The sequence below is a fragment of the Apteryx mantelli genome, chromosome 2 (genome assembly GCF_036417845.1).
Source record: "Apteryx mantelli isolate bAptMan1 chromosome 2, bAptMan1.hap1, whole genome shotgun sequence".
Classification (NCBI taxonomy): domain Eukaryota; kingdom Metazoa; phylum Chordata; class Aves; order Apterygiformes; family Apterygidae; genus Apteryx; species Apteryx mantelli.
In genome coordinates this window covers 1,388,405-1,413,491 of record NC_089979.1, presented here as the reverse complement: position 1 = coordinate 1,413,491, position 25,087 = coordinate 1,388,405, and the positions used below count along the sequence as shown (strand labels likewise).

Genomic DNA, 25,087 nt, shown 5'->3' with positions numbered 1-25,087 from the left:
TGCCAGGGTGGTCTTTGTGTGCCACAGGGCAGTCGTTGATGCGGGTGCCCTTGCAAGGGCTGTGGAGGTTTGGGAGAGGCGGTGATTGTTGTGAGAGGCAGAGGTGGAGTGGGAGTGTGAGACGGGGCGTGTGGCAGGCGAGCAAGGGCATTTAGGGTGTGGTGTCTGGGTGAGTGCGAAGGGGTGAGGGCAGTGCTGTGAGCGGTGTTGGATGGGAGAGGAGTGCGTCTGGCCATTACGGCGGGGTAGTGCAGGCATGCATGGGGCATGGTTTCCTGCAGAGCGTTGATGACAACTTCTTGACACAGGTGTTGGAGGAGGCACCAAGGAGAGGTGTGCTGCTGGACCTTCTACTACCAAACAAAGGAGGGCTGGTTGAAGATGTGAAGGTTGGGGGCAGGCTTGGCTGCAGTGCCCATGAGATGGTGGAGTTCCGGATGGTGCGGGGAGGAGGCAGGGCACTGAGTAGGATTGCAGCTGTTGACTTCAGGAGAGCAAACTTTGTCCTCTTCAGGGAGCTCCTTGGAGGAATCGCATGGGTTAGGGCCCTAGAAGGAAGGGGGCTGCGAGAGAGTTGTTTAATATTCAAGCATCACTTCCTCCAAGCTCAAGGTGGGAGCATCCCTCTGAGTAGGAAGTGAAGCAAAGGAGGCAGGAGACCTGCATGGATGAGCAAGGAGCTCCTGGCAAAACTCAGACAGAAGAAGGAAGTATAGGGAATGTGGAAAGGCGGACGGGCCACTTGGGAGGACTATAGGAACGTTGTCAGAGTATGCAGGGATGTGCCGAGGAAGGCCAAGGGCCGTTTGGAGTTAAATGTGGCGAGAGATGTCAAGGGCAACAAGAAGGGCTTCTTCAAATACATGAGCAGCAAAAGGAAGACTAGGGAAAATGTGGGCGCGCTGCTGGATGGGGCGGGTGCCCTGGTGAGGAAGGATGCAGAGAAGGCAGAGTTGCTGAATGCCGCCTTTGCTTCAGTGTTTCTTGCTCAGGCCAGCCGTGAGGAATGGCAGACCCTGGAGGCAAGAGAGAAAGTGTGGGGAATGGAAGACTTTCCCTTGGTTGAGGAGGATGGTGTTAGAGATGATTTAGGCAAAGCTGACGCGCCCAAATCCATGGGCCCCGATGGGATGCACCCAGGAGTGCTGAGGGAGCTGGCGGACGTTATTGCTAAGCCACTCTGCCTCACCTTTGAAAGGTGATGGAGAAGAGGAGAGGTGCCTGAAGACCGGAAGAAAGCCAATGTCAGCCCAATGTCTTCAAAAAGGGCAATAAGGAGGACGCGGGAAAGTAGAGGCCAGTCCGGCTCACCTCGATCCCTGGAGAGGTGATGGAGCAGCTCATCCTGGAGGCCCTGTGCGAGCATGTGGAGGAAAAGGTGGTGATCAGGAGTAGTCAGCATGGCTTCCCCAAGGGGAACTCATGCTTAACCAACCTGATAGCCTTCTCTGATGGAATGAGTGGCTGGCTGGTTGAGGGGAGAGCAGTGGATGTTGTCTCCCTTGACTTCAGCAAGGCTTTTGACACTGTCTCCCATAACATCCTCCTAGGCAAGCTCAGGAAGTGTGGGCTAGAAGAGTGGCCAGTGAGGTGGCTTGAGAAGTGGCTGGATGGCAGAGCTCAGAGGGTTGTGCTCAGCGGGGCAGAGTCTAGTTAGAGGCCTGTAGCTAGTGGTGTCCCGCAGGGGTCAGTAGCGGGTGCAGTCTTGTTCAACTTCTACATCAATGACCTGGATGAACGGATAGAGTGCACCCTCAGCAAGTTTGCTGACGATGCAAAACTGGGAGGAGTGGCGGATACACCAGAAGGCTGTGCTGCCATTGAGAGAGACCTGGCCAGGCTGGAGAGGTGGGCGGAGAGGAACCTCCTGAAGCTGAAGAAAGGCAAGTGCAGGGTCCTGCACCTAGGGAGGAGTAACGGCATGCACCAGGACAGGTTGTGGGTTGCCCTGCTGGAAAGCAGCTCTGCGGAGAAGGATCTGGGAGCGCTGGTGGACACCAAGTGAAGCATGAGGCAGCAATGTGGCCTTGTGGCCAAGAAGGCCAATGGTCTGCTGGGGTGCATCAGGAAGAGTGTCGCCAGCAGGTGGAGGGAGGTGATCCTCCCCCTCTCCTCAGCGCTGGTGAGGCCACATCTGGAGTAGTGTGTCCAGTTCTGGGCTGCCCAGTACAAGAGAGATGTGGCACTACTGGAGCAAGTGCAGCGAAGGGCTACAAAGATGATGGGGGGACTGGAGCATCTCTCTTCTGAGGAAAGGCTGAGAGAGCTGGGTCTGTTTAGTCTAGAGAAGACAGAGGGGATCTTATTAATGTGTACAAATATCTGAAGGGAGGGTGTCAAGAGGATGGAGCCGGAATCTTTTGAGTGGTGCCGAGTGACAGGACACGAGGCAACGGGCACCAACCGAAACACAGACAATTCCATCTGAACATGAGGAAATACTTTTTCACTGTGAGGGTGAGAGCGCACTGGAACAGGTTGCGCAGAGAGGTTGTGGAGTCTCCTTTTCTGGAGATATTCAAAACCCGCCTGGACGCGATCCTGTACAATGTGCTCGAGGTGACCCTTCTTGAGCAGGGGGTTTGGACTGGCTGATCTCCAGAGGTCCCTTCCAACATCAACCATTCTATGATTCTGTGATTGTATTGGCTCTTTGTTTGTCTTCCCTACTGTGCAGCGTTTCCTTGGGCTTGTGTGGGAGTGTTGCTTGTGAGGGCTCGAAAGTGGTGGTGAGGCGGAGAGTTGGTGGAGTGTGTGGAGGCAGGGTGGGGTTGCGTGAGAGCCCTGGGCGGAGGGGCCTTAGTGTGTGCAAGGCCTTGTTTGGTGAAGGGAGGGTGTTGTGTCGTGCGCTGGAAGGGACCGTGGAGGCCAGCATGGCTGTTGGTGATTTTTTTCTAGGGAGAGGTGCTGGCGCTGGTGGGGCAGGTGTCTGGTGGCCGCTGGCAGGCTGTGTGTGCGCATGGGTGTGCTTGTGTTGGGACGGGCTTGCTGTGGCCATCTTGAAGGGGGTAGAGGGCAGGCCCCTTGTCTGCCAGGCACGCAGGCAGCCACGCGGGCACCCCGCTGTCCTCGAGAGCCCTGTGTTTGTGTGTGGAGAGACTGGAAGAGCCTTGTGAGAAGAAAGGCAGAGGAGGCGTCTCCATGTGGGATGCAGCAGACGTTTATTGCTGGAAAAGAGTGAGAGGAAGGATGGGAAAGTGTCCGGGAGGCGGTGTGAGGTGGAAGTAGGAGGAGCACCAGTGTGGCCTGGCTGTGCGCAGCGGATACTGGCAGAGCACAGAGGTCTTCATGGGGCGTGGGGGAAGTATCTCGTAGGCGGTCCGTCGCGGGCTTAGCCTTGGGAGCACGTGCATTTGCGGGAGAGCGGTGGAAGCAGGAGAAGGGGCGATGCCAGGAAGGAAGTGGGAGAAGAGCAGGAGGTGCCTTGTGCGTGTCTGCAAGAGGTGAGGCTGTGCGCCTTGCCCGCTTGCTTGCTTGGTGTCTTGCTGGAGAGGCAGAGGCGTGGCTGGTGAGCCCCTGTGTTGCCGGTGTCACGGAGGCACGTGCTCAGTGGGTCCGGAGCGTTGCAGGGTGTTGTTGGTGGTGGTGGGGAGGTGCCTTAGCAGGGGTTGCAGCCTCTCCCGCAGGGGAAGCAGCTAAGGTCGCCGAAGGTGAAGCGTCCGGAGGAGATGGGCACTCCCTGAGCAGCAAGAGCGTCACCCAAGGCAGCTGCAGTGGTGGATCCGAGGGCGGTGTTCTGGGGGAAGGAGGTGAGGATGGGTCCGGGCAGGGTGACGAGAAGGGTGGGAGGCTGGATGGCAATGCGGGAGTGCTCGCACTGCCTGACGCAGGGCTCGCTGCAGCTGTTAGCCAGCGGGGTGGGTCCGCAGGGGCTGCAGAGGTCGTAGCAGGCCATGTCTGTGTTGTGGAGAGGGTCCTGGAAGAGGGGGTGTTGAGAAAGTGTGAGGAGGCGCGTGTGAGGAGGCGAAGGGAGTGGGGGGCCTGTGCTGTGTGTGTGTGGAGCAGGGGTGTTGGGATGCGGAAGGGGTGCTGCAGGTGCGTGCCGAGGGTTGCCCGTGCAGAGGGTGCAGGTTTGTCTGCTCGGTGCGTGGGGCAGGTGGCGGAGGGGCTGTGCGCAGTAGCGCGACGGCTCGTGTGCTGTCGCTGCGTGCGGGCAGAGGTGGAGGTGAGAGGTGTGGGCCGAGTGAGAGGGTGTCGAAGAGGAAGGAGGCAGTGAGGGAGTTGGTGTGTCAGAGGCAGAGGGCAGCTTGTGTGCGAGCGCGTAGCCCACGAGGAAGGTGAGGGAAAGGGCAGGCTGTCTGTCTGCGAGAGCTTGCAGCAGCTTGGCCCTTGGCTGAGAAGGAGGCGAGCGAGGGAAGGGAGAATAGGGCATAGGAGGGAGTATGTGCTGGGCAGTGTGTGTGAGGGGAGAAAGGAGTTGGGCGAAGAAGGGTCCGGAGGTTGCGACTCACCTTGTTCGCGGAGGAGGAGAAGGCGGGAGGAGAAGTGTGTGAGGGAGTGCTGCGTTGCCTGGGCTTTTATGCTGGTGGCAGAGCGCCGGAGGCGATGGGACGGCCTTTGCGCATGACGGCCTTTTGGATGCAGGTGCTCTTGAAGGCGCAAACCCTCGCAAGTAATGAAGCGTGGGTTGGTTTCCTTGCCGCAACGCTGCCTTTTCATTTCCTGGTGTTTCGGAGGTGCCCATTATGGGGCAGCGGTCCCTTTCAAGGGAGCCTATTAAGGCCGTAGGATTTTGGTGGCAGGTGCGTGTCAGGGCGGGCGGGCGGGCGGGCGGACGTAGTTGCCAAAGTGTAGGAGAGGCTGGGTGTCGTCAGTGAGGTGAGCGTGTGGCAGTTGTGTGGTGTGGTTTGGGTGTGCGTTGTGAGGAGGGCCCCCGATTTTGTCTGCCAGCAGGGAGGCTGGCGTGGCGTTGCCAGGAGTGTTGGCCATGCGGCCCTGCCCCTGCGATCACATTTTGTCTCTGCCACCCTCCCTTCCTGCCAGCTCCCTAAGCCTGCGTTCATTTATTGAGTTTCTAGTTGTATTCGTTAGGCTCTGTTGCTGGGTCGCTGACTGTGTTGCATATAATGTGTCTTTTGGGGTAAAGGAGTCCTCTGGCCTCTATCCGTGATTTTGTGTTCAGCACCATTTAGAAGTGGGTCATCACTTTGGAGTTGTGTCTGTGTTACAATGCTCAGTCCCAAATTCCTTTAGTCTCTTAGCTTTTATGTTGTTTTTGGTTTCCTTATTACCTCAAGGCTGTCCACCCATTATCAGGGACTAGCTGCTTGGAGTCTATTTTCTGTAGAAAGGGTTTCTTGTTCATTGCTCCTAGACAGGAGCCGCAGATTGCACTGCTCAGTGCTCACTTCTTCAGACTAGGGTTCCTGTGAAATCAGGTGGACCAAGTTTGTGGGGTTTAGCACTTTCTAATACTTACCCCTCATGTCCCATCAGTAGCATTCTCCCCAGCATGGTTGTGGGCCATTCAAGCCCCTCTCTCTCAGACAACCCCAGGCACGGGCTTCGATGCTGTGTGGGTCAGGCACTGCTTGCAATGTGGCTTGTGTTCCAGTTTCAGTGACAGTGGCACCAGCAATGATCTACAAGGGTTGAGGATTGTGCTTTTCATTAAGTGCCCATTTCCCTGCCCACATGATAGTGAAGACAGCCCAGCCTCCCTAATGCACTTCAAGGGGCAGTTCTCTGACATCAGTGTGGTGCTTCAAGATCTCTTGGTGGACTACATGGAAGACAGGACACATGAGACCTCCTCAGCCTCTCTCCCTTGTGCTCAGCCTCTCTCCCTTGTCCCATCATGGGCACATCTATTTGCTGTTTGCATTCCACCTTGGTTTGGCCTCGGTGCAAACAAGCTGGGGGCAGGAAGAAGTAAAAGCCCATTAGAATAAAGGCAGAAACTGGGCACAGGGGCACTCAGACGTGAACTGACCCTGCTGGGCTAATGTTAGCTCCAACAGAGTAGATATGGATAGCAGGGAGCCATGAGGTTGCTTCTTCTGAACCCTCATAGGCAGGGAGCAGCCTACCTGCAGGCTGAATTGCACATGGAGAAAGCTGTTCCTGTGCTTGTCTGCAGTGACATGCCCATGGCAGCCCCTGGCCCTGATCCCAGAGCCTCCCTCTGCCAGTGCATGGCATTTTGACACTGTGTTTGGCAAGGAAATGGGGATATATTGAACTGGGTGGAGTGGGGACCCTGGGGTTGGTCAGGGAGGTTGATGCTGCTGTGGCTTCTGCAAATGCACCTTTATCAAAGGGTGCATTCATTTTTCTTCGTTGCTGCTCCTTTTAATCACTGGGGGGACTGAGAGATGTTTCAAGTCTTTATATAGCTTAAAAAAATTAAAACATAATAGTCTTCTGTTTCCATGACAACAGAGACACCAGGTATTCATGGGCCTGATATACTGGCATCTTTCATTCTTCACAAGGTTTAAAGACAGAGCAATTTGCTTCAGCATTCCCAGAAAGCAACACTGAGAGAGAAGGAAGACCACGGCCTGTGAGGGATGGACACAGCCATTCCTCAGCCCCAAGCCAGAGCTGTGAACTCGGTGGGAATCAACACAGCTTTTAGCTGGGGTGATCTTCCTCTTGCAGGGAGCTGGACTTCTGGTTTCCGTCTCTCCCGCCCAAGGAGGTGGCCACGGCTGATGACCTGAGCACTAGTGGAAGCCAGGGATAGCTGGGTTATCACCTGGTAGCTCCCGTTCCATCCTGTGCACAGCCCTGCTGTACCCTTGCTTGCTGCTCAGTGAGGCAGCTCGCCTCAGGAGAAGCCCCTCCATGGTGCAGAGGGTGGCTGGAGCCCTCCTCTCTTGCTGTCCACACAGCCCAGGCCTGGAGTAGCAAGATGACCCCATATCTTCCCTTCATCACTCAGCAGGGAGCGCTGTGGCTGGCAGATCATCCAGATCCCTCTTTCACACACCCTGGGGAAGGGGTTGAGTTGTCCGTTCTCCACCCTGTCTGTTCTCCTTGGGAAATCAAGGAACCATCTCCAGAGCAAGGGCACAGCTCTGCAATTCTCCCCAGCAAGGGCTGTGCAGAGCACTGGGGCTACATGGGGGCAGCCTGGTTGCTGCAGTTAGTTTTTCCCTCTCCTGGGAAAGCTGGTCTCCAAAGTGGTCCTGGACCCATGCAGATGTGCCAGAGCCATTCCAGCCCTGGATACCAGGAGCACGGAGGTGCGGACTGCATGAGCTTTGGCTGCCAAGGACTTGGCCACCCCTCACTACAGCTTGTGCAACTTGGTTAACAGTGGGATCTGGCAAGCCATGTTCCAGCAGGCTGTGTGGTGACTGCAGGCTGGCTTCAATTCCTTCTTCATTAAGGGTTTGGAAATTTCCTCTATGGAGGCATCTTAAGTAAAGGACAAAGCATGATTATCTATAACACATGCCAGTCACTCTTCACAAAGCTGGGACACATCTGTGCGATTTATGAGAGCAGCTCGGGGCTGTCAGCATCCCTATGAGTTATCCTCAAATTAAAAAACATGAACTCCCAAGTTTATTTGATCACCAGGTGCCTAAAGCTGTAAAAGGGCTTCCAAGTGCCGTAAAATTTGATCTCTCCTCTTTGCCTACTCTCTGCAGGAAGCGTCTGCACAAGCCTTGCTTGAGGTGAAGGCAATCCACCTGAATGACACAGCCCCAAATAAAACAAGCTGAGCATGTCACTCGCAGTAAGACATAGCTGACAACTGTGGTGCTGATGGAGCCAACCGCATTAGGGCTGTCCCTCACTGCTGACAAGGCAGGTACAGACTCATAGAGATCCCTTTACCCTTACGGGAACTGAACCTTCCCAGGGGCTGGAGCAGATTCCTTCAACCCATAAGGCAGACTCAGTCATGACATTTTTCCAGCTCTGGAGCAAACCCTTGGGCTTCCTGGAGTTGTCCTGCTATTAACGCCTTCTAGTGACAACCTCATGCTGCCCCAAGAGCATTAATTGCTGCTTCCAGACATCGTTGGGTGTCTGGGGAATCAAGACCTTGTTTTCCCGCAGTGTCACCAAGGGCTTTCTTACATGCCATCTCCAAGAGTTGAGTTGTGGTGGGAAAGCTGTGTTACCTTTGCTGTTTGCTAGGGAACAGGAGAGGCAAATGAAATGGTGTCTTAGGTCAAGAGCTGGTAAAAAGGTGATGCCAGAGCTGCTGCTAGACTCAGATCTTCTAAACACATCTCTGATGCTCTGTTCACTGGACCTGGTAAAAAGGTGCAGCCATTTCCCTTCCAGTAAAATGAAGCCCAAAGAGATACAGAGACAAGGCAATGCCCAGCCTCCAGAGAGCCTGCAACAAACTCTTCTGGGTTGCCAATCCTTCTAGAGCAGGACTTCACTGGGGGATCAGCATGCAACATTCCTAGCTCCATACCCTCCTTTTTCTTGGTGCTGCCTTGCTTCCTCCTCTGGGCTGGGCTGGTGCCTCTCCCGTGGGACCCACTGCTCTGGGTGGCTGGAGTAATGCTGGAGGCACCATCCCACATGTCCCTCTACCAGAATCCAGTCACCTGAACATGGGGCTGGGTGTGTAAGAAGGACTCAAATCACATCTTTCCAGATGTGGCCTAGTTTCTCAGATATTGTACATTTCTCTAGCCTTCTGCTCCCTGCCTCTCCCAGGCAGCCCCTCCACAGCACCCACAGCTCATCAGTACTGTGCATTTTCCTGGGATCATCAGCATCCAGTTCTGGGGTTTAAAAGTCTTTTTGCTGCAGGTAACAAGAGTGAGACCTGGGCACTGTTTCTCCATGCCACCAGCGTGCAGTAGAGCCAGTCTGAACTGACAGCTCCATGCTCCAGGGAGTTTCCCATCTCAAATGCATCTGATTTCTTCTGCATCCTCGGCTAGACTTCTCACCTGCCATACCCCTGTGCTTTTCAGAGCTCTTAGCTTTTCTGGCAAGCCCCAGGGGTGCATTGGTGCGTCTGTTCTTACTCTTTGAAAGGACTTTTTATGGAAAATGAACAGACTTTTTTGTAAGTAAGGTTCTAAGAACTGTCATTTCCTTCCCTGGGCACCTAAACTGTGTTTTAGTGAGACCGTAGGGACTGAAGATACATTTTTTAAATAATTACAGGGAGAGATTTAAAATTCAACAGTTTTCACGGTTTAAAATGGGTCCAGGTAGTCACATTTCTGTGGGGTTAAAAATTGCAGGTCACCTGTGTCTTTCAGAGCACTGCTGACACTTGTGACTGTGTCCCAAGCCTCTTGCTCTCTGCTGCGCTGAAAGCTCCAGCATCCAGAGTCATGGGAAACAATGAAATATCCTAATTTCAGTTTACAGACACAAAGAAGGATAAAAAGTTGTAAGCATGGCTAAAGGATTCCTCTGTTCCTCCATGATCAAAACCAGGAGACTTCTAAAAATAACTCATACTTTTTAGTTTGAAATCCCACTGTTTGAGGAAGAGAGGATAAATATATGATGACTGTCCACGTTCAGTCCTTCTGCTTCATATTCAGACACCTTTATTTAGAAAGCTCTTTCATGTCTTAATGGACTGAAGTGTGTGAATCTCTGTGTCTGGGCTGTGTGTGTGTGTGTGTGTGTGTATCAGCTGCTCTCCACTGTATTGACTCCAGAGTGGCTCAGTGATGTGTCATATGCTCTTTTCCCAGTGTGCCACCCCCAGCGGAGCCTCCAGCCTGCTCTTGAAGATCCTCTTTTCCAGGGACAGGTTGGACACAGACGTTGGACTAGGTGGCCTCTCCTGGCATTAGCAGAAGCTGACTCCCAGCACTGCCTCTTCCCTGCCAGGACACTGTGCTGACAATGTCTTGCCGTGCACGGTTGCTCTGCAAATGCACAGCAAGCCCAGCCCTATTGGGCAGAAAAAGGACTAGCCGCTCGGGGCTTGCTCCAGCTCAGGAAATCTGGCCTTTTGGAGCCACAACAGCGCTGGTGTGCAGAATGACTTCAGCTGTGCTGGAGGCTGGTCCTGTTCCTAGCAGGTGGCTGCTGGGACCACGGCAGGTTCCCAGAGTGGTTGGTTCATCCTGTCTCCAACTGTGGCTACTCCCTCTTGCCACTGTCAAATCACCTGTGCTTAGCTGTGGGACCCAGAGGTCCTCTCTCCCAGCTTGATGTAGGTGGGAGGAGAGAAAAAGTGGCCTGTGAAAGGGAGAAGAGCCAAAAGGGAAATTTCTGATAATCCCACAGGTTCTCACCTCATGTAGCAGCTATGGGGAAGCTGTCTGCAAGACCCTTGGGACAGAGTGAGACAGACTCTGCAGTGGTTGTTGATAAGAGCAGAGTTGAAGGAGAAATGATGTTCTCTGTGAGACCTGACATGAGATGGATCTGATGAGCCATTATAGGCAGAAAAGCCTGCCAGAAATCAGGGGGGCAGAGATGGGCTCTGGGAGGCTGCCTGGCTCAATTTGTGTCTATCTTGCTTCTAACAGCAATGAGAGGTTGGAGCTGGTCCCTAGAGTAACAAGTGCCATCAGCAGTGGCATAGTCACGTAATTCTTTCCTTCCAAATCATTTACCTTCTCCTCCCTCTTTTTAACAAGGCATGGATGTAAAGACCAAACTAAGTCCAGGTGGGTTGTGCACTATGCTCCCCTTCAGGACTGGGCTCTCCCAGTGGGAGCCCACAGCCCTGTGAGGATGACAAGAGGTGTGCAGGTGGGCTTGTGTGGTCATGACACACATCATGGTATCATTATCCTTCTGCAGGATGCAAACAGGAATGCGGAGAAGAGCAGATCCATCACTGGCATGACTAACAGACTCCCGCTTGTGCCTGCTGTGAGTCCTTGTCGCCTCCAGAGCACAGGTCTGGGACAAGTGGGGTTAGTCAAGGACATGTGCCTTCATGTCATCAGGTCGTAGATCAATGTGTTTCTCCATGGGGTTGTTGAAATGATGCAGCTAATACATGGTTGGACGTGGCAGCAAGTCAGAGGAGATGGCATCCCTGCTTGCCCAGGGATCTGCTCTGCTGTTTCGAGGTCTTGGGTGGGTGTCGGGGCTGATTCCAATCCTCTGCTCCAAAGGGTTAGGGACAAAGGTCCTGGTCAACTTTGTGGCCCATGAATGGGAGGAAGGATTTAGGGTGGGGGAGGCTGTGTGTTAGCTAAATGCTAACATTTAGCTGAACATCCATTTTTCTTTTCCTTGCATGGGCTACCAGGTGTGTTTTATCAGTTCCTCAAGGAAACAGCAACTTGCTTCTCTCCCTGCAGGCTCGTGGTTAGTGGGGCAGAGCCTGGGGTAACTGGGGCTGATGCAGTCACTGCTGGGGTTGGCCCATGCATCAGCCCCTGAACCCCACCATACTGCAGAAGCGCTGGCAGAGGAGGCTGGAGCCCTGGCCCCCATGAGCCGGGGCAATCCCTCAGGACAGTGTCATCTAGCGATGCTTGTCATTTTTAGCCCTTGTGTCAGCTGTACCACAAAATTGCCTCTCCTCTGTGGTGAGTCCCAGCTGATCAGCAGATCGCAGACAGGGCTGGCACACGGCAATATGGAGTGGAAGAGACACCTCAGCACTCCCCTCCAACCATGAGCGATCCTGGATGTGCGGGAGCACTGAGGAAGACAAGTGTGTGCCCCGTACTTAGTGCATGATCCTTAGCAAAGCTGCCCTCGGACACGAGAGCTTCTCCTTCCTGGGCACATGTTGTGCTCGCTGTGCAGGACAAGGTATTGGGTGCAGCCCTCTGTGCCCACACTGCAATCCGGGTTTTGCAGGAGCAGTTACTGCTTGGAAGGATCTCACTCCAAACCCAACCTTCCAGGCACCTAGTACCCAAGAGCTGGTAGATTATCATTTTTGGGTGCTTAAAGCCACCAATCTGCAGCAGAGCAGCCTTGCTGAGACATGCTCCAGGGACAAGGACATCATGGGGGACCTTGAACCGTACCAGCCAAGGTGGGGAAAGTTGCATGTTTGGTGACAAAGCTGTTCCAAGCACCTATTTTCAACTCTGTTTCCCAACAAGACTAGCAATCCCTCAAAAGAGGTTCTAGTCATCACCGGGGGAGGTTTCTGTCATGCCTCATGCTGTCCTCGAATTGCTGACCAAGGAGCAACCTGCCTGCCAAGAGCATGTGGCCACCGCAGAGCGACCGTCATGGCGTGGCCTTTGCAGGCAGATGGCGTGTGGGAGCACCCTTCTTGCGGCTGATCCCCTGACCAGCACCCAGGTGCTAGTCTCCATGGTGCCAAGGTGTCTCTGACCTGATCCAGAGCCTGCAGGTCTCAGGCTTGTTGGGAAACGCCACAGAGTTTTCTGGGCACACCCAGAGTGAGCAAAGAGTTTCTGGAAAGCAGAGCCGGCTCGGCCGGAGAGCAGGGCTCCTGCTGGCTGTGACAACTCAGGTTTCGTTTCCCAGCCAGTCGGGGCCTGGGATGTCTCTGACCACCAGCTCTTCCTCCACCCTGAACACTGCATGTTGCAAACAATTTCGCTTGGGGACAACCAGCAAAACCTCAGTTGCTGTTCTGGTTGATTTTGCATCTGGAGTCAAGGCAGAACAGCCCTGGAGGAAAGAGCAGATATGAGGTTCCTGGGGCGACCAGCTGGACACTGGTAAGCTGGATCCACCCCCAGTGGTATGAGGTGGGTCCCTTGCCTGCCCTTAAAAGTATCACGTTGTCCCCAGATGTCAACCTGAATTCAGCTGCTGACACGTCCCCACGGGGACAGTGTTCACCAGCCAGTTCTGCAGCCATGCATCTGCCACCATGACCCATCACTTGCGTCAGCCTCAGGCCAGGAGGGAGCACGGACTGTCCCCATCCCAGCGGACGTGTCCTCCTCACGTTGCTTTGGGCAATTATCACCTCCCTGGACTCTTCTCTGGCAACAGTTGGATAACAGGCATCTTCCTCTGCTTCCATTTGTCTCGTGGACGCTCCCAGCTTATCCTTCTCCTGTAATAAAATAAGCTGCTAGAGGGGGTATGCCCCTGGAAAGCAGCCGTCACAGAGGCTCTGCTGTGCCCCGGGACAGGGAAATGTCCCTCTTCAGGAAGCAGCTCCCATCACACACACGTTCCCATGCTCTTCTGGGCTCATCCAGGCTGAAGCATGGGCTCCAGATTTGGACAGCACCGGGGCCTCTGAGCTGTTTTTAATCTCAGTCCTTCCCCAGATCTCTTTTGAGGTTGCTGCAAAGAGCATGTGGACCGAATCACCTTGACTTCCAACAGCTTCTGCGAAGCATCCTCTCTCTCTCTCTCTCTCTCTCTCTCTCTCTCTCTCTCTCTCTCTCTCTCTCTCTCTCTTTCCCTCTCTCTCTCTCTCTCTCTCCTTCTGCAGTTTGCAGGCAAAATTTCTGCCTTCACCTTAAGATGGAAGCCAGACCCCTACCGAAGGCCTGGTTTATAGTTCTGGCGCCTGGTGAGCAAAGGATCATCCCAGGGAAAGCGGACTTGCTTCATGTTTGCGTTATGGCCTTTTCACACTGGCCTGGCAGTAATTCATGTCCACCAAAAGTGGTGCGGAGAGACCGGGCATAAATGAAGATGAAGGCAATGATTTTTTTATTGTATCAGGGTGCCTTGAGGGAGCGGGTGAGTGCTCTTTTATTCTGCATAAATCCAACTAAATTGAAAACGTGATTAATAATAACAACAGCAACAGCCCAAAACTGAATGTTTGCGGAAAAACGAGCAACGTAAATCTGAAGCGGCAGGAGGAAGTAGCTGGGCAACGTTAGAGCTTTGCCGAGAGCAAGGGCAGGCAGCGCCGGCACCCAGGGCCGCTTGGGGAGGAGCCACAGTTGTTCCCAGTCCTTAGTCTGGCTGCAGGCTACGGGGCGCAAAGCCACATTGCCCGTCCCTGCGGGGAGGTGATGTGGGGGCAAATGTCCTCCTGGCAGACCTTGGGCAAGAGTCTTCCTCCCCGCCTTCTGCCCCGCGTCCTCTCAGCGTCATCGGCTTCCTCTTGGGCCCAGCATCAGGACCAGCGTTGGAAGGTGGCTCCAGTTCCCAAATTCACGCCAGCGGGTGCTGCAAGAGGGCCCAGTCTGTGCCGTGGGGCTCAGCTGGCGCCTGCCCTTGGGCACCCAAGGATGGCGCCACCATCCAAGGATGGGACCCAGGCTGAGAGTTACTCATTATACTTAAGTTTAAAAGGTGATAACTGCTTCTAGGGCCGCTTTTGTGCCACGACTAAGCTTGTCCGCGCCTAATAAATTGCTGTGAATGAGCTGCTTCTCCTAATCCAGTGTTTCCGTCATTAACTCCATCCCCAGCTCTTTTGGCACTGGGCAAAAGGGGCCTCAAGCGCGTGAGTGTCCTGGGACAGCAGGTGTGGGGCAGGGAGTGCGGGTGTGGGGGATGTGGGGGCAGGGGTGGGGGGGTGCCGCTTTGGGGAGGGTGGGAGTGAGGGTAGTGGGGGCTCCAGGGTGCAGGTAGCCCTGGGGATACACAGTGCATGTGCGCTGTGCACGTGGCTGCACAGCATGTGCAGTGTGTGAAGGCATGTGCATGCGTGCTGCATGCATGTATGCTGTGTGCACGCATGTGCGCTGTGTGTTCACGTGCCTGTGAGCGTGCTGCTTGCACGCCATCACTGCATGTGCACGCGGTGCACATGTATGTGTTAATGTGTGCAGTGTGCACACACGTTCATGCATCTGCAGAGCGTGCATGCACAGGGTGTGTACAGCTCTGCACATGTGTGGTGTTTGTGTAAGTGCATGTGTGCAGTGTGTTTGCGTGTGTGCATGGATGTGCCAGGTGCATATGGGCACATGTGTGCAGGGTGTCTGAGTGCACCTGAAGTGTGTGCATGCACTGCATATATGTGTACATGCATGTGCACTCTTTGCAGCGTGTATATGTGTGCACTGTGTGTATTTGTGTATGTGTGTACATGCACTGTGTGCAGTGCATGTATCTGTGCACACCTGCATGCAGTGTGTGTGTGTGTGTGTGTGTGCACTGTGTCTGTATGTGCACATTTGTGTTTGTGTGCATGCATGAGCATGGAGTGCCTGTGTGTGCTGTGTCTGGGCATGCACTGTGTATATAGGTACATGCACATGCACGGTGTACAGTGTGTATATATGTGTACATGTGTGTGGAGTGTATGTGCAAGTACATCTGTACTGTGTATGTGCACATGCATGTACATGTGAGTGCACTGCATATACACGTACATGCATGTGCTGTGTGCTGCATGTGCATGCATGCAGTGTGCAGTGGGTATATGTGTGTGTGCACATTCATGTGAACTGCATATGTGTGTGCACTGCAGGTGCACAAGCATGCACTATATGTGTATGGGGTGCACTCTATGTACACATGCACATGCATTTTGTGTACGTGTGCACATGTGCATTGGGTGTATGCCTACACGCATGTTAACTAGGTGCACATGTGAATGTCTCCACATGCATGCACACTATATGTGCAAACATATGCACTGTGTACATGCATGTATGCATGGGTGCACTTGCACCTGCACTGTGCATGGGTGCACTGTGCATATATATGGGTGTGCACATGCACACTCTGCATATGTGGGCATGAGTGTGCACTGGCTGTAGATGTGGGTGTGCATGCACACGCGTGCACTGTACCCACGCATGCAGTGCACACGCATGTGCGCTGTACGCGTGCACGCTCCCAGCACGCCCGTGCACCCACGTGTCCCGGAGCAGCACACTGCGCACGCGCGCGCCGCACTCCCCCCCCCCCCCGCACACGCATGCGCCCGCCCGCCCGCACGTGCGCGCCCCGCGCGGCCCCATGCGCGCGCGGGCTGCGGACGTGCACAGGCACGTGCAGCCTGCGGGGCGGGGGGGGCGCGTCGACGGCGCGCGCATGCGCGGCGCGCGCACGGCTGGGAACTACCGCTCCCGTGAGCCCCCGCGGCGCCCGGCGGGGCGGGGCGGCGGCGGGGCGGGGCGGGGCGGAGGTGGGGGGCGCGGCCGCGGCGCGGGCCCCGCCCCCGGCGCCGCTCCCCATTGGCGGCGCCGCCGTTGTCGCTGGTGACGGCGGGACGCGGCGGGGCCGCGGCGCGAGCGCCGGCCTCAGTCGGCGGCGGGCGGCCGCGGGGAGCCGCACGGGGCCGGGGGGCGCCGGGGCCATGGGCGGCCGCGCCGGGGCCGCCGCCGAGCGGTAGGGCCGCCGGGAACATGGCGGAGAGGTGAGAGCCGCGGCGAGGGGGGGGCACCCCGGGCCGGGGGGGGGGGGGTCGGGGTCTGCCCAGCCCCCCCTCAGCGCCCCCCCCCTCCCCCCGGGGCTCATCGCCGCCGCTGTGGGGCGCTGGGGGGGGAGGTCGCACCCCCCCTTTGCGCCCTTGTGGAGGGCGTTTATACCCCGGGGGGGGGATGTGGGGCGCCGCCGGGGTGCGGTGAGCGATGCCCCCCCCAGCGTTCCTCCTTCGCGGGGTGTTTGCGCCCCTTGGGCTTTTTTTTTGGGGGGGGGGGTGGAGGGGTGTTTTCTCCTCCTTGCCCTTCTCTGTCCCCCCCCCCCCCCCCCCGGGTGCATGGGGTGCGGGGGGGTTGGGTGTGAACCCCGCCTTGATCCCCTTTTGCGGGGGGAAGCTGGACCCCCCCCCTTCCCCGTGGGGGTGGATGGCAGCCTGGCCCTGCGTCCCCGAGGGGTGCTGGCGGGGGAGGGGAGGGCTGGATCCCGACCCTACCCCGCTCCCCTGGGGGGGGCATCGGGGGTGGGGGGGGGGGGGAGGCCGGATCCGCCCACCCGGCTGCCTGCGGGTGCGTGGAAATGGGGGGGCTGGCTCCCAACCCCGCCCTGCTTCCCCGGGGTGCGTTGGAGGGGGCTGGATCCCCACCCTGCTCCCTCTGGGGGTTTTGGGGGGGGTTTGGAGGGGCTGGATCCCCCCCACCACCACCACCCTCCTCCCCGTGGGTGCACTGGTGGGGGGCTATGGAGGAGCTGGATCCCCCCCCCACCCCACCCTGCTCTCTCTGGGAATGCTGGGGGGGTTTGGAGGGGCTGGATCTGCATCCCACCCTGCTTCCCATGAGTGCACTGGGGGTGGGAGTTTGGAGGGGCTGGATCCCCCCCCCCCCTGCCCCCCATAGGTGCACTGGGGGGTTTTGGAGGGGCTGGATCCCCCCCCACCCTGCTTCCCATGGGTGCACTGGGGGGGGGTTGGAAGGACTGGATCCCCCCCCCCACCCTGCTTTCCATGAGTGCACTGGGGGTGGGGGTTTGGAGGGGCTGGATCCACCCCCCCCACCTGCCATGGGTGCATTGGGAGGGGGGTTTGGAGGGGCTGGATCCACCCCCCCACCTGCCATGGGTGCATTGGGGGGGGGGTTGGAGGGGCTGGATCCCCCCTGCCCCCCATAGGTGCACTGGAGGGGGGTTTTTGGAGGGGCTCGATCTCCCCCATCCCCTCTGCCCCCCCGTGGGTGCACTGGGGTTTTTTGGAGGGGCTGGATCCCCCCACCCCCCTGCCCCCCATAGGTGCACTGGGGGGTTTTGGAGGGGCTGGATCCCCCCACCCCCCCCCTCCCTGCCATGGGTGCACTTGGGGGGGGGGGGTTGGAGGCGCTGGGTCCCGTGGGGTGCAGCAGCAGGGAGGTATTTTTACGGAGGCGTAAGGTGTGGCCGGGTGAAGGGTGCGTGGGGGGGCCGGGGTGGCGTCCGGGTGGGTGCGGATGCCGGGATGCGCTGGCGGCAGTGCCGGGGAAGGGCACGGGCGAGGATGGATGGGGCCGCTCGCCGGGGAGGTGGGCTGCGGGGCCGCAGCAGGGTGCGTGGGGGCGGCGGGGGTGCGCGCTGGTATTTTGGGGGGGGGGGGTGGGTGAGAAAGGGCCGAGTTGTGGTGTTTGTGCTGGAAAGGGTTTTATTTATTTCACGTGTGCGGCGGATCGCGAGCTGCTGGTTGTTTTTCTCTCCGCTGCGCGCTGCTCTGCTGCTTCCCGAGACCTGCATTCTTGGGCTGCGAAAACTGCAGGATGGGAATTTTTTTTTTTTTAATCCTTCCCCTTTCCTTTGCGATACCAGTTTAATCAACCCTTGGATGACCTCTACAGATAAACCCACCGCTGCCGTGCTCCAGTACCTCACCTGGCACATGCAGCTGGGTGGGCTTTTCTTAAAAAATGTAAAATTAAGTTAAAAATTAATAAAATTGGGGGAGCTTTTGTGTGAGCTCTCGAGTACCTGGGAGCAGCAGGTGGCTCGGACAGGGTGCACGTCTGACCGTGTGCGCGCGTCCGTACCGGTAGTAAGGAAGGTGTGGCGCCGTGCTTCGGCACGTCCGGGCCGTCAGGCCCTTGCGCGCGGCGGTGTCGTTCCTGCCGCTTTCCGCGGATCGTTGACTGATCTCCTCCATGAAGCGCGTGCCCAGGCGGTAGCTGCGGCTGAGTGTTAATATACCACATGATCATTAAAACAGTGTGATTGCACCTTGCTGAAAATCTGTTGCCTTCATTTGCCGTGATGTTGAGAGCTAATTTCTTTGGTGCCAGGGGGAACCAACACCCTCGAGATTCAATCATCTGGCTTCAGAAAACTGTCTAGCTGCTGACTTTGAGGAGGGTGGGGGAGACTGGCGGTGCTTTGTATTTGGTGCTCACGGATGTGAACTACTCCGTGGATGCGAGATGTTGGCTCTAGCTGGGCTTACGCCTGCAGGATCTGATCTTCCGTTGGCTGATAAAAGCCTCTTGTAGTTCTGCTGTCGAGTATTGTTCCGTGGCTGGCACTTTGGTTTTCCGAGAAGCGACTTGTTTCTTCCCCGTCACTTCAGATGGGCGCGAGAGGGAGGGCTCACGGTGCCTGGTGGGGTTGCCCGTCTCCCACTCGAGGGGAAGCGCGGGCATCTCCCATGCCAGTGGGGGTTTCGCAGATCCTTGTCCATCAGCGCCGGAAGGCAGTGATTTCTTTCTGCCTGTCGTGGCCAGTACGTGCACAGAGCTGATCAGGAGCTGTCTTCTCTGCCTGGAATTTGGATTAATCTAACTCCGCGCTAGAGTTTGAATCACTGATGGCAGTGCACCTAATTCCATCAGTACCTGGGATGGCGCTCAAGTCTGAATCGCTGTCTGATGTTAATCTCAATACTTGAGTTATGCTAATACCCGTGGAACGGAGAATTTCAGTATCCTTCCTTCGGGAGGGAAGGCGTATGTTGAGGCCCTGGATGCCTAGTGAAATCTTTGTTCTGATGCTTGAGGAGCTGCTGATGGGGTACTTTCCACCGAAATCTTTGCTTACTGTATTCTTGCTGCTGCGGATCAAGACAAACCGAGGCTTAGCCTGTCTGTGAGCCATATGTCTTGGTGCAGCTCCCTTCCAAAGACGCTGGAGATGGGTTCAAAGGAGCTTTTCAAAGAGGGCTGCTAGCAAGACAGCAAGTCTAGTCAGTGGCTTAAAGAGAGGGGAGGGAACAAACTTGCTGTCCTTCGGGTAGAATTAGTGTTGCTGGTATAAGAGTGCTTGAGAAATGCTTGCAGCTGAGTTCATGTGATTTATTGTTAGCTTCACTTGAGGTGCCTGTAACTGTAATTCCTGGGTATGCTCCACGTAGCTTAAACTAGGTCATTAACTATCCTAATAAGAGGAGCAGAAATGCCACAGTCTCCTGTAACCTGCGGCTTTGCGAGAGAGGAGGTGCGGCCAGTTGGCCGAGAGCCCAGAGCTTCCTAGCTTGCAACTGAATAAAAGGTGGGTGAATAGATGCAGCAGGGTAGGTGAAATATGTGTCATTTGGGTACCAGCTCTTTCTTCTCTGAGAGCGCCCTGCTTTTGAGTACTTTGGGACTTGCTATCAGGATACCGTATCTTGCTAGTGGGAGCACGGAGGGGTCGGAGAAGGAGAGGAAGACTGCTCAGGGCCCGGACTGCTGAAGGTTGTCCGAATAGTGACTGATGCCTCATTTCCCAAAGAGTTTTACTGATGCCGACGGTAGTGAGCGTGTGTGATTTGCTGTCTCTGTCCTGTTGGGATGGGAGCCGCTTTCTGCACTGGTTGCAACCACTAAGTGGCTTTTATGGTTAGCCCTAAACAGCTGCTGCAATTGTGAAGTTAACAGCGATGCTGGGTGTAATCTCGGCCAGCTTTATGAAGATTGATGAAGATGCGTTTATGTAAGCTAACGAACCTGGCAACCTAAGAATAGTGAGGTGCTACAGGTTGTATTGATAACAGAGCAGGCTTTTTACTCTGATTTAAAAATATATCCATTCTGGCTTGTTCTTCACAGACTATGCTGACCATTTCAGACCTGCAGTTGTAAGATATAATTGTGTGAGTAGTAAGATAGCATCGTCTTGAAGCAACAGAGAGTACAGGGCCTAGACCTGATTGCTGAAAAAGCTTCTCCAACCTACCAGCTAGTTACAGGTTTTCCAGACACTTTAGGTAATATGATCAAATCCCAGATCCTGCATAAAATGCACACACGCACTGTATGTATATATATATATATATATATATGTATGTTCTGTGTCAACTGCCTGCTTTTCCAGGTGCCCGACTTCTGAGAAAATGGAAAAATAACAGCTATGCGCATGCGATCGGTTTGACATCAGACCTACTGAGCACTTGTTGTCAAACTGCTCTGCGCAAGGGTAGCGCGGCTCTGCTGTGCATGCAGTGAGTGTGGTGCAAGTCTCATGGACCTGATGCATTTTGTCTTACTTGACTCTTCACAGAGCTGCTCTTCCACCTCTTTAATCTTTTAAAAACTGGTGAAATCTGGGACAGTCCCAACAACCTGTCTGTGCATATCTCTGTCTTTAGAACTGTGGCTTTCATCAGTTGAAACCTCGCCTTATTCCCTGCGGTTGTGAGATCTTCCCTTCACCCCCCCAATTCAGACTCCGAGTCTCCAAAATCCTTAAGCTGGTCCTAGCAAGGTAAGGGAAATCCAGGCTGTGTGTTGGGCACTTCCTGCCAGACTGAACTTTGTTGTGTCTCCCTAGAGAAATGGCAGAGCCTTGTCTAAGCTGAAATATTCCAGCTTACATTTTTGATGCCTTATCCAGTCTATCATACGGACCAACCCTACCCTCCTTTGGTAGGTAGATGGAGCAGGTCTGTTGCATCATGTCGCCCATCTCTGATGGGTGAGCCTGATGATCTGAAACGCCTCTGAGAACAAGACTGTGCTCCAGGCAATGAGTTGTTCTCAACTTCATGCTCGTTTGAAAGCTGTGGGAGGAGCTATCTTGGAGGCTTAAGCGAATCCAGTGGTCTGTACCTGGATCTGAAGGTGTCCTACTTTGATCTCAAACAAGTCCCTTAAGCTGCATGCTGTTGGTTCCTGCCACCACATGGGGATTGCAGCCTGGTAAGCGTTAGTGGAATTTGAAGTCTTGAGCACTAGAAACAGAGCATGTTGGTGTAAACAACCTTCCTGCAAAGTATTTGCTTTAGATAGTCCCAGCGGTGCCCTGTTGTGGCTTCTCTTCATTCAGGTCCACTGAACTGACCATCATCTGTGCTGGGTCAGCATAGCTAGTTCCTGCTCCGACTTCTCTCTCTCTATGTAGGCTGGTCAAGCCTAAGATTCAGGGCAAATCTTTCTGGGTTAATTCTAGGTACAGAGAAACTATTATCTAGATGGCAGACGTAATGTCTCGGAAGTGGTATCTGGGTCTGGCCCATCTCTTTATGCAAGACGAGACAGGTTCAGGTAATGTGCATTTCCCAAGCCATCCATGAAGCTACTCTTCACATTAAGGCCAGAGACCTGTGGCGTTTTTTCCTCTTCTGAAAGATGCGCGTTTTAGAAGCTCACCTCTAGTAACTTGTGAATGTACATGATTTAAAAAAAGAAGAACAAAAAACCCCAACAACCTTTAAACAAAAACCCACAAACCAAAACGAAACCACTAAATACAACAGAAAAGTCTCTAGTGACTGGGCTGATTCCAGGAGTAAAATTTATGTATGAGCTAGTAGGACTGCAACTTCCCTGACAGCATGGTAGAGCTGTTCAGGGGACTGGCTCCAGCATGATGGATGATAAATCATTAGGTGTAAGATTTTTAGGCTTGACTGTAGCCGCTGTCACTGTACAGCAGCAGTCAACCCATGCGTTTTCATGGCATGCTTGTTTGGATGTGTTTGCCCCAGACAGTAAATACCAGCAAGAAGTTCATTTTGGCTCCTGTTTAAGATCATTAAAGTTGTTACAATGACCTCTTCCCTCCAGTGTGTTTAAAAAATAATTTATTGTTCCTGTCTTCAGCAGCCTCTTGCGCTTTTGCCTCAGTGGTTATTTCCTTACATGCTCTAGATAACTCATTGAACCTAGACCTCTCCTCTTCATTCTCTATCTCTTCTCTCTGCTGTAATACACTTTTTTTTTTTTCCTTCCCCACTTTGCACCTAATCCAGGCTGGCTATTTTTAATTCTGGTTGCCAAGAAGCAAGCTAGGGAGAAATCTACTCCAGGTGCCAAGGGAAAGAAGGAGAGCATTCTCTCTACCACACCCTTTAAATCAGTTGTTACTCCTTAAAGTGCCTGCAGAAACCCCCAGAGCTGGCTTTCTCAGTTTACCACCTTCTGGCTGGCAGCGCAAGAACCACACTGTGCTCTTATGATGGGAGGTGCCTCGTTTCTCAAACCTCTGCATTCCTCCTTGTCTCCCTGACCTTAACAGATCTGGTAATTGCACTTATTTTCCGTGCGTTCAAAGTTCTCACAAACAAGCTCTGTAAGAGGCAGTTCCCATGGATGCCTTTTTTTTTAGGGAGCCAAATATATTACCCTGACTTTCAGTGCTGTCCCAGCTGGTTTGCAGGCAAATGGGTCTCATCTCTGTGCTCTCAAATGAAGAATGGAGGGAGGAGGAAAAAAAGAAAAGATGTTTTCAAATTGTTAAAATGTTTTTAAGCAATAAATGCGAAGGAGATGCAAACGGGCAGAGTGGGCTCATTAACTGTGACGTGTGGTAACCCAGTGGTGTAATTTAGAGAGCAGAAACCACTATTCCTGCAGTGAAAGATGTGGTGTTTTTTGATTGTTGATTAACATCTCATAAAACTTGCAGCAAATGAGGCCTGAAATAGACTTGTCAGGGTGAGGAGCCTTTGCTTATTGTATTTTACAGACAGTGGGATCCTAGAAGGTTTTGTTCCTGAGTTGGACATTGATTGGAAGTTATGTTTCTGGTATACATACAGCAGAGCTACTTGACTTCTGGTTAATATTAAAGTTTGGTCATCAGTGCTGACTTCCAAATACAATTTGGCGGGGAAGAAAGCCTTTTCTGAGGAAGAGGAGGGGGAGCACATGGAGCGAGGGGGTTGGTGGTATCTGGATTTGAATGTGGTGTGGAAGGATGAGCGACTGGGGGATTTCCAGTGCTACGGCTGGTGGTGACTTGTAGCGGTTGCTACCTAACCTATAACCTAAAGATGGTTTGCAGGCCGCCTTTGTCTCATGGTAGCGCTGTGCACTGGGGGACTGTAAGATGGAGCAAAATCCTCAGCAAACATTGGATAAAGATGTAACATTGCATACTGGAACTTCAGATTTCTGACCCCCCTATCACGCTGAGGATGGATGTGCTCTGCAGCCTCCCTCATCTCCAACCACTTTTCCAACCCAGTTCTTGACGAGGTGCAATGTGAATTCCCGTGCTCTGTGCAGTGTCAGTATTATTTTTTCCTAATAATGCACCTGTCCTGCAGTTATTCTTGTTAATACTACTGCTTTACTCCTTCTTGTGTGTGAACACTGCACAGATGTGAATGTCGGCTTGTCATCCTTCATACTTGAACACTATTCCCCATCCTACAGATGGGAGGAGAGGAGGATCTTGACGTGTCAAAGGTGGTGCCATATAATACCGGTGACTGGGATCTTCGCTCTCTGGACTGTGACTGGTTTTGACCATGCAATCATCTTTGCTTCCTTTTTTTTACCATTAAGGAGTATAGGGAATGACTGAATTCAAAATAGGTACATTCCTTATGGTGTAACCCTTATAGAAAACAAACATATGTCGGGTCCATTTTTGCTCTTGTCAGATGCACGGTTTCCGGCCTGCCTCTTCCTGAGGTGATGACATTTCTCTGTCTGCCTCGCTGCATTTTTATTGATCTCCCTCTCTGCTCTGTGCTCTGCTTGAATGTAAATGACTTCCACAGGCAACGTGTTTGGAAATCCAAGCTCTTTGCCATCTAGAAATGTTACTTACTCTCTGAATTGAAGAAGTAGTATTATGATTGTATTGATCTTTCTGTAGCGCTTTTTGCAAGGCCTCAGAGCACTTCACGCACAGTTGGTAGGGATCATTGCATCAGACAGAAAAGTGCAATAACTTATTGAGTGGAATATGGCAGTTTCCGCTGTAGAAGAGAAGGATGGGCAATAGGGTATATTTGGATAAGCAGTGGAATTTAGTCTACTAGAGTCTACCCACAGGGTGTTTGGACAAATAGTCTCTCTTAAGGAGTCTAAATCCTTTAAAGACTACAAATGGTTTGTGGTCTCCGAAACAGCTACACATTGTCCCTGGCAGCATGCGAAGATGCTGAGTTACTCATGGACTCAAAAGGGAAAATGCTGCTTGAATAGCCCGTCTTGTCTGCTCTTGGTGTGCTGGGGTTTGTTGACATCCATCTGTTAAATTACTCATGTTGAGGAACGTATCCCAAGCTGGTCAAGCAGAGCACACACACAGGGCTTTGGACGATGCATGGATGTTTCCTCCATTTCATTAGTAATTAAGCTGTCTCTTAAGTACTTTCTGAATCCTGTTGACTTTCTGCATGTTATGGAGTTCTGCTTTATAAGCCTCTTTGGATGTTTAATGTATGCATTTGTGAATCCATATGCCCTCAAAGGGAGGAGTAGGAAAAAATTCTGTAGAGCCCTCTCCATGTTCTTGGTGCACTGCAACCGCTCAAGGCTTTGCTTTTTATTTTATTTTTTTCTTAAAGAAAAAGTAAAACAAAACACAAATGCGTCTTGCTCTGGCAACACTTGATGTGGTTAGGAACATTTGGGAGGAATTACAAAAAACACCAGGCAGAAAATCAACATTTGGAACAGAGCAGCTGAGGGATTTGGGTGCGCACACTGGATACATGTCTGACCAAATCAGCAGGCTCCTAGACGCATGTGGTTTTCTTCCACTTCCCAGAAAAGCGGTGGGATTTGGGTGAAAC

General features: G+C 53.7%; 1 protein-coding gene across 1 annotated transcript; it reads right to left on the bottom strand.

Annotated features, from left to right (window-relative positions):
* Nucleotides 1–3,598: 3,598 nt before the first annotated feature.
* On the bottom strand, nt 3,599–3,895 carry LOC136991448 (feather beta keratin-like). The gene has a single exon (XM_067292580.1). The coding sequence runs from the start codon at nt 3,893–3,895 to the stop codon at nt 3,599–3,601; it is 297 nt and encodes a 98-aa protein (XP_067148681.1).
* Nucleotides 3,896–25,087: the final 21,192 nt, after the last annotated feature.